This window comes from Pteropus alecto, unplaced genomic scaffold (genome assembly GCF_000325575.1).
Source record: "Pteropus alecto unplaced genomic scaffold, ASM32557v1 scaffold30, whole genome shotgun sequence".
Taxonomy (NCBI): Eukaryota; Metazoa; Chordata; class Mammalia; order Chiroptera; family Pteropodidae; genus Pteropus; species Pteropus alecto.
The window spans coordinates 2,680,911-2,689,591 of record NW_006429782.1 but is presented as its reverse complement, the minus strand read 5'-3'; the positions used below and the strand labels follow the sequence as shown (position 1 = coordinate 2,689,591).

Sequence of the window (8,681 nt, the reverse complement as noted above, 5' to 3'; positions counted from 1 at the left end):
AAGGTACAAATACTATGTGATCCAACTTATAGGAGATCCTTAGGGGAGTCAGATCTATAGAGACAGGAAGTAGACGGTGGGGCCAGGGGCTGGGGGAGGGGAGGGGAGTGAGTGTTTCATGGGGACAGAGTATCAGTTTGGGACGATGAGAAAGTTCAGGAGACGGACGGTGGGGACAGTTGAAACAACGTGAATATGCTAATGCCACTGAATTGTACACTTAAAAATAGTGAAGACGGTACATTTCATGTTATGTACAGCTTACTGAGGTTAAAAAAAGAGAGAGAGAGAGAGAGAGAAAAACAAACCAGAGATCTTTTCCCCAGAAAAACACAGCTGCACTTGTTTTGGAAACAGCGATGGTGGTCACACAACACTGTGAACTGGTAAACGCCACGAGCTGTACCTTTCAGAATAGTTCCTTTGGTTATACGAATTTCGCCTCGATAAAGAAATTTAAGACTGCAACGTATCTATGCAGGCACGTGACCCTGAACACCGGCTCAGGGAGGGATGCACGGGCGCATGTCCGCCCCACGAAGCCAACTCAGAATTCTCAGGAAGGATGGGGCGGCAGAGGCCTGAGCTTCAGAAACGCACCTGCGCCCAGTCACGGCCAGCGTCCCTATCACGGCATCTGTTGACGCACACAGCTTCTGTTCTGTCACAGCCGAGACTCGCTCCCTCTCTTAAGCACTGCTTCCCAAACCCTGCCCCTTCCAAGGCCACAGTTTCATGGGCTAAATTACGTCCCCAAGGACCTCAGGATGTGACTGCATTTGGAGATGGGGTCTTTATAGAGGTCATTAAGTTCAAATAAGATCATTGGGCTGGGCCCTAATCCAGTATGACTGGCGTCCTTGTAAGACAAGATCGGGACACAGACTCACGCAGGGACGAGCACGTGAGAACACAGGGAGACGGCCATCTACACACCAAGGACAGAGGCCTCAGGAGGCACCAGCCCTGCCAGCACTTGGATCTCAGACACCTGGCCTCCCGAATTACGAGTAAATGTCTGTCGTTTAAGCTCCCCGGTCTAGGGTACTTTGTCATGCTCGGTGACATGCCACTGAGGGATGAGGCCTCTACCTCAGCGCAACTTCTCTCTCATCAGGAGAACCGGAAGCGTTAGGGAGCTGAGCGAGGAGTGAGCCTTGTGGAGAGCAGCGGGCGGTGCCTTACAGGGGCCGGCGGGGAGAGCACCGCAACGCCTGCGGGACCGGGACCAGGACCGGGACCAGACCAGTGGGGGGCTTTCTGGGCCGAGGAAACAGCCAGCACAAAGCCCCCGGGGTGGAAGAAAGCTTGGCACGGCCAGAGAGGAAAAGGAAGCCGGGGTGGCAGGCAGGCCGTGCCCAGCCGCAGGGCCCCGCCCCACAAGGGCTGGTGGCAGGGGTCTGCGTCAAACCCTGACAAAAAGAGACCCTCCATGCGGCCATCAGAGAAGATGAATTTGAAGACCGCACCCCCACAGACTGGGGAATGAAGCACCGACGATGTCAGTGTGGCAGGGTCGTGCGTGACAAGGTCTTTCAAATTCCTCCCCAGCGCTGTTAAGAAGTATTATAATAAAACCTTATACTTGCTTAATGCAAAGTTAGGCAAATATATCTGAATATATTATCAACCTATAAATAGTGATCTCTCTAAAGGGGGGTGGGGGTGTTCGTTTTCTACAAATTTCTGTTTAACTTCTCTAACGACAGAAATAACGGGGACTTTTAAAAGACAATACCAGGTATAAATCATAAAAAGTTGCGAGGAAAACCAAATGCCCGACAATCTTAATAACACACTGATTAGGATTCGTCCACGTCATAGACTACTTCCTCAACCACTGACGTCTTAAAAAATTGAACGATAAGAAAATGCTCATAATATTAGATGGGGCACAAACACGAGACATATTGTACATATGTACGTAATGCCAATCTGTACTGCGCACGTACACGCACACACCCGTGCGAGGCACACTGAGCACCGAGACACATCAGGATGTTTCTAAAGCCAGCGGCGCAGAATCCCCTCAGACAGTATGGGTATTTTCAATTGGCTTCTTTGTTTTGTGCCTCTTCTAAGCTTATGTACAATGAGCATGGCTTACGGTCACTGTAACCAATAGCAAACATTATTTTTAAAAATAATAAAAAGAACGCCTTACTCTATCAAAAGAATTTGCTGCGAGGTCTTGGTCCTTTTATTTTGTACTTGAATATTTAGAAGCAGTCAAAAGGCAGAGGAGGAAAAATAAAACCAGGAAAGAAAATACATCCAACAGAACTGGAAACAGACATCCACACAGAAGCGTACACGCTGACATTCACGGAAGCATTATTTACGGTGGCCAAAACATGGAGACGACCCAAATGGCCGTCAACAGACGAGTGCGTAGACAAAACGTGGTCCGTCCACACACTGGAATATTACTCGGCCATGAAAATGAGTGAAGCACTGACTCGCTACAACTTGAACACACGAAGCTCAGTGAGAAGCCAGACATGAAAGGCCACACAGTGTGTGATTCCATTAATGTGAAATGTCCCAAACGGGCACGTCCACAGAGACGGGAAGTGTGTTCGCGGCTGCCAGGGGCTGGGCAGGGGCCTGGGGGTGACTGCTAATGTGGACAGGGCTTATTTTGGGGGTGGTAGAATATACTGGAATTAGACAGTGGTGACGGTTGCACAATCCTGTGAATGTACTTAATACCACTGAATTATATATACTTTGAAAAAGCAAATTTCATGGTATATGAATGAAACCTCAATTTTTTTAAACCCATTTCCCATTTGGCCCGAGAACACTCGCTGGCAGCTGCAGCGTTTGCCCCGAGATAACTCGCGGACGCCGGTCCTGACCGCGCCCCCAAAGTCTGCCACAAACTATCTCACATTCATTATTATTTTCACATCGCTCTCACATGCGGATATTCTTTGAAAACAAATGGCATCGTTCTGTTTACAGCATTCTGTTTCCATTAGTGGTATTTCCAGTTACAAAATAGAGCAATGCTCGATCGCTGAAAATATCAAATCCTAGAAAACGTAGCGTTCCGACACGTGCTGTTAATTTAACATCATTCTCAATTGTCAGCCGAAGATTCATTTGATGAATGCGATGTACGCACACATTTGTTACATTAGGATTAGCGACAAACTGTTTAGAAATAACTCCAAGAACGGTTTTTATATTTTATTTTCACATTAAAAAACAGATATGCTTCGGCCTCAAAGAGCGTTTATGTAAAATTAAATTAACGCTGGCAGCGAGTTGCACTTGTTTTTTCTAAACGGGAAATGGCTTAAAATGCACATTTTAAAAAAAAGTCAAGGAGGGAGAGTAGGCTGCGAGATGCCACCTCGGGGTGGGAGGAGGAAGAGCTGGGAGGGTCGCATCAGTAGGCTGCCGACCCCCGACAGGCCAAGAGCACCCCACACAGGTCAGGGGCGCCTGCCCCGCCCTATCCACGCCTACCTTCAAGGCTGACGCCTTCCGTTTCAGGCCACTGTTCTCGCTGCTCTTGTCTGAGTCCGAGTCGCTCTCCATCCTGTCGCTGGTGGCTGCGGCGGTCACAGCTGTGACAGCCATGACCCCCCGGGCCTCGTCGTCCTCACTCCCACCTGCTGGATCAGCTTCGGGGGCCTCGCTGTCAGAGGAACTCACCGGCTAGGGGGCGGGGAGCAAAGACTGAGTCACCCTCAGGCTTGGGTGGGTTCCCCGACCAGGACGGCAACCCAGGGGACAGTACCCACCGGCGGCAGGTCTCAATGTCAGGGTCCAGCCTCCACGCTTTCCTACTGGGGGAAGTGAGGTCCAGAAAGCCCTGAGAACTGAGGGGGAGGCCGAGATGGGCAGACGTGTGATGGGGGCTGGGAGGCAAGTGCTGCAGGATTCACGGCCCAAGTCTGGATGTTTCTGTGCCTCAGCGTCCACACTGGAGCAACGGGTACGCCAGCGTTTTGGCCTCGCAGGGGTACGGCGGGGATGAGACACGAGTGGCGTCTGATGCACTCAAGACAGTGCCCAGACTGGCAGGAGGTCCATCAAGGTGTGCTTATTATTATCATTATTTATCATTATTTTTATTATTCTCATAATTAAGAGGAGGAACTTAACCTAAGATAGTACCTCTGGGCTTGAACTTCAATGCTGTTATTTCTGTTTTACGCCAAATGCCCAGACAGTGACAGCCACAAAAATAGCAAACATTTATATGGCGCTTCTTGTGTGCGAGCCACACTGCCAGGCTCATTTACACACGCGTCATCTGTGAGCAGCTGCGGGGTGCCAAGTATATGCCAGGTAGGTGGTGAGGGCACAGATGTGAACAGGGCACGGTCCCTGCCCCCGGGAGTGGTGACGGAGAAGCAAACAGCAAGAGAGGGGTGTGCGGGTCGGGGGGTTAGGCCGGGTCCAGGTCAGGGTCAGGGTCAGGATCAGGCAAGAGTGAGCGCGGCCTGAGGGGTCCGAGCAGATTTCTCGGGTCTTTTTAAACTTGTTTCAGGTGTTCTATGTTTGTGAGAAGAAACTGGTCTTGGTCGTATTCAAGCATCGCTCAGTCAATACCCAAGGAACGTCACAGAATATCTACTGCGTGCCCGGCCCCGTGCTGGGGCTAGGGACGAGTTACACGGGGTCCCTGCCCCCGGGGAGCTCACAGTCTCATGGGGAGACAGACAAGTAAACGCAGTGACAGCATGGCACGGGGGGCACCACCACCTCTCCCCGGGTGCCCGGCCAAGCCCGTGCGTGAAAGTTGACAGGGTTATTTCGCGGTGTGTGCTTCTTTTCTAAATAATGAATTTGTTTTTCTTTTAAAAAAGAGAGAGATTGAGATTCTTAAAAACCACATTCTCTGGAAACAACCCAAATGTCTATGTACTGAGGAACGAGTCAAGTGCAGGTAGCTCCAGGACGGAGCGCTAGTCAGTCAGCCAGAGAAAGGGGTGACGCACCCACACTTGCCACAACACGGCCGGACCCTGAAACACGCTCCATGAGAGAAGCCAGACGCGAGGGTCGAATGCACAATTTAATTCGTATGAAACGTCCAGAAAACGCAAATTCATCGAAACAGAAAGGTGATTAGCAGTTCCTAGTTGGGAGAAAGAACTGAGGTGACTACCGATGGAAAGGGGGTGTCTTTAGGGGGTGATGGGAATGTTTTGGAATCAGATGGTAGTGACAGTTGCACAATACTGTGAACACACTAAAACCACTCTAGCGTACGCTTTAAAATGATAACTTTTGTTATGCGAATTGCATCCCAATTTTTAAAAAGGACATTACCAAAAAAAGCCACATTCTCTTGGCCTGATGACAGTTGAGGTTCAATAGATCGGAGCGGGGCATGCATGCTGGACGAGGAAAAAGCAAGGACCAAAAGGGCACAGGAGGACTCGAGAGAAGCCTCTGGGGCCACACGATGTGGGACCAGAGTGAGGGGCAGGGAGAAGCGGGGTCAGCATGGCCGACGGGGCTGGGGAGAGGGGTCACGCACGGCCGGACAGAGGCTGCGGCCGGATCTCGGCAGCACATTGCAGTGGAAACGCACAGAAGGGGGTGGAAATGTGGGTGCCAGAGCTGGGCTGGGCGGGGGAGGGGACTCAGCCCGTTCCTCCCCACTCCACGCTCACTGGTGTCCCCCACCGAGAAGTCAAAGTCATGAGCCAGCCTTCACCACAATCTCTAACAAGCGACAAAAATGAGAACCAGGTGTTGACAGGACCTCGCAGCTCAGCACCAAACACCTCCTGTGTCCCTTGAGTCATTGTGACCAAGGGCCCTTAAGCAGGGCGGCACCCCGTTTGTATGTTTGACAAGATTAAAATGCACAGCACTAAAGAGGTCAAGCCCCAAGCAAAAAACGTTAGAGGAATCACATCTTCATGGTGGATTTCTATCACCTCCGCTCCAGGGCGGGGGGGCGGGGCGTCCCTGGTGAGTAGAAAAGGCATTTGTCACTTGGCGAGTAAGTGACTAACCGGCTAGTCCAAGGATCTTTTGCAGGGGGAAGGGTCAGCATCATGGCAGTAAGAGCCAGCGTCAGTCAAGTAAGAGCCACCAGACACCGAGCTGATCATTTCTCTCTGTGTAAGGAGCGGGAGCTGTCATCCTCATTTTGCAGGTGAAGAAAAAGGCAGTGTGACAACTCAAGATCACACAGCAAGTGAGTGAGAGAGCCAGGATGAAGACAGTCCACCCTGGCCGCTAAGCCCAGGCCCTGCACACAGCTGGTGCTCATTCAACCCTCCTCACTTCTGATTTGTGCCTCTGCGACCCGTTCAAGAGACTGGCCGTGGACCACGACTAGGGAAACTGAGTCTCTCGGAAGGTAAGTGACTTGCCCTGCACTGTGCTTGTGGGTGAAGCCAAGAACTCTGATCTGGGGTTGGCCCATGGGACCTAAGTGCCTGCCTGCAAAGTTTTGGGAAATCTGATCCGCGTGGAGAAGTCTGGGGGACAGGGACGCTGTCAACACAGAGGGGAACCAGGAAGTAAAGTCGAGGGCCGGCCAACCCCAAACCCAATCATCCCGACACCCAGTGGCTGAGATAGGCACTCATTTCTCTCACTGTCTTAACGGGTCTGGTGGTGGCTGAGGTAGAAAGGGAAAGTCAAATGTAGCCTGTCCTGGTTCCCAGCTACTGCCTCGCACCTGCGCGTAACTGTGCTGGGTACCGGCTGCGGATTTGCCCACTGGATTCTCCCCGTGACCCTGAGAGAAGCTGGTGTGCTTCTGTTTTAGATGAGAAAACTGAGGCTCAGAGGGGTGGGGGCAACTCCCAAGGTACAACAGTGAGCAAATGGTAGAGCCAGGCCGTGAACCCAGGACCAGGCGCCCACACAACAGGGCTCACCCCAGGTCACACTGTGCGGAGGTAATTTTCTGGGCCTTCCTCCTCCTCGTGCCCCCGCCACAGCTTCTATCAGCCAGAAGGAAAAGAATTTCAGCCCAGGAGGCAGGGGGCCTGGGTTCTGGGCCCAGCTCAGCTGCCACGAGCTTGAGGCCCTGGGGCAGGTGTCCTCACCTCTTTCCATGTCAGTAACCAGGATGCGCCAACTGGAATCCTTCTCGGTCAATGGTCCTTAACCAGGGGTGATTTTTGTCCCCCAGGGGAGGTGGGGTATTTGCCAATGTCTAGAGACGTTTTGGTTACCAAGGAGGGGTGCCCTGGCACTGAGTGTGTGGGGCCGGGGATGGTCCCCAGAGGGTGATCTGGCCCTGAACATCAAAACACCCTGGTCCGGGTCTAAGAGGTCTCGGATTCCAGCCGGGTCTCTCTGGGCAGTCAGGCAAACTCTCTGGGCCTCAGTTTGCTCATCTGCACAATGGAAAAGATGCCACCGGGCCACCCACTCTCAAGATTGCCATGTGGGCCCAAAGACGACGCTGGAACCACACCGAGATACCACTTCTCACCTCCTGGCTTGGCAGGGATGTGGGAACAGGCCCTGCCGGACACTCCTCGTGGGAGCACCAGCTGAGCTAAGGCTGTCGAAAAGAATGGGCCCCTGCAGACCGGCTCCCACAAAGAAGGGTGGTGCGAAGGGTCCTTCCGCCGTCACCAAGGTGGTGACTAGAGAACACACCACCAGCGTCTGCAAGCGCACTCACCGAGTGGGTTTCAAGAAGCATGCCCCTAGGGCCCTCAAAGAGGTCCGGACGTTGGCCATGAAGGAGATGGGACTTCAGGTGTGCACCCCGAAACCAGGCTGGGCAAAGCCATCTGTGCCAAAGGTTAAGGAACGCGCTGTACCGAAGCCAGGTGCGGCACGGGGGTTCACCGAACGAGCTCTACGCTGGTCCCTACGTGCCTGTCACCACTTTGAAAAAATCTACAGTTAACGTGGATGAGAACTAACTGCTGATTGCCGAATAAAGTTATAAAACAGGGAAAAAATGAGGCTGCTCTCTGTGTAATGACGTGAACCATTGGTCAAAATATGTTATTGAGGAAATAACATAGAGAATTATAAGCTTTGAAAAAGAAAGCGACACAGGATTTTACATGAAGGCTCTTGGAAGGATGTACAAGGAACTGGTAGCTGTGCCTGTCTCGAGAAAAATGGGAACACAGTGACTGGGAAGCAGGACGAACTGTTCACTGCGTGTCTCTTTCATACCTTCCCAATTCTGTACCATGGGTCTGTATTCCCACTCGAAATGTAAAAATAAACTGCGAACTTCAAGGATGAAAAAAAGAGACTGCTTAGGTACCCATAAAGTGATGCTTCTAAAAGCCTGCCTGTGGACTGGCTCCCTCAGAAGCATCTAGAATAATGAGTGGGAAGAAACGGCCCAAGGTTCCCAGGCCTCGGCCCTAAACTACACCCAAACCTCGAGGGCTGGGGCCCAGAATCCGCATTCTAAACTGATGCTCCACTTAGAGGCACAGACTGGTTAAAGATCCAAACGGCAGTGAAAAGCTCTCACACTCAGAGCTACTTTTCAACTTGGGGAGTCTGTATGGAGCTGTGTTAATGTCGAGATCACATCATTTGAGCTTTATTTCCTCGAGGGCAGGCATCTACGCTGTCCTGAGCAAGCTGTGGGTGTGCAATAAATATTAAACGGTGCGATGATTCACCAGGAGACAGTATGCTCAGGACGTAACCAAACGGAACTTGAGCTGGGGCCAGAAAAGGATCTCATGAGACTCAACTATAAAGATCTT

General features: G+C 51.7%; 1 protein-coding gene across 1 annotated transcript in view; it reads right to left on the bottom strand.

Annotated features, from left to right (window-relative positions):
* HDGFL2 (HDGF like 2) overlaps positions 1-8,681 on the bottom strand; it is a 19,735-nt gene that overhangs the window by 7,070 nt on the left and 3,984 nt on the right. The window contains exons 4-5 of the mRNA XM_025043150.1: positions 3,439-3,669; positions 1,104-1,139 (exon numbers count right to left, since the gene is read on the bottom strand). Of these exons, the coding sequence (XP_024898918.1) occupies positions 1,104-1,139; positions 3,439-3,669 (267 nt within the window). The remainder of the gene's footprint in view (positions 1-1,103; positions 1,140-3,438; positions 3,670-8,681) is intronic.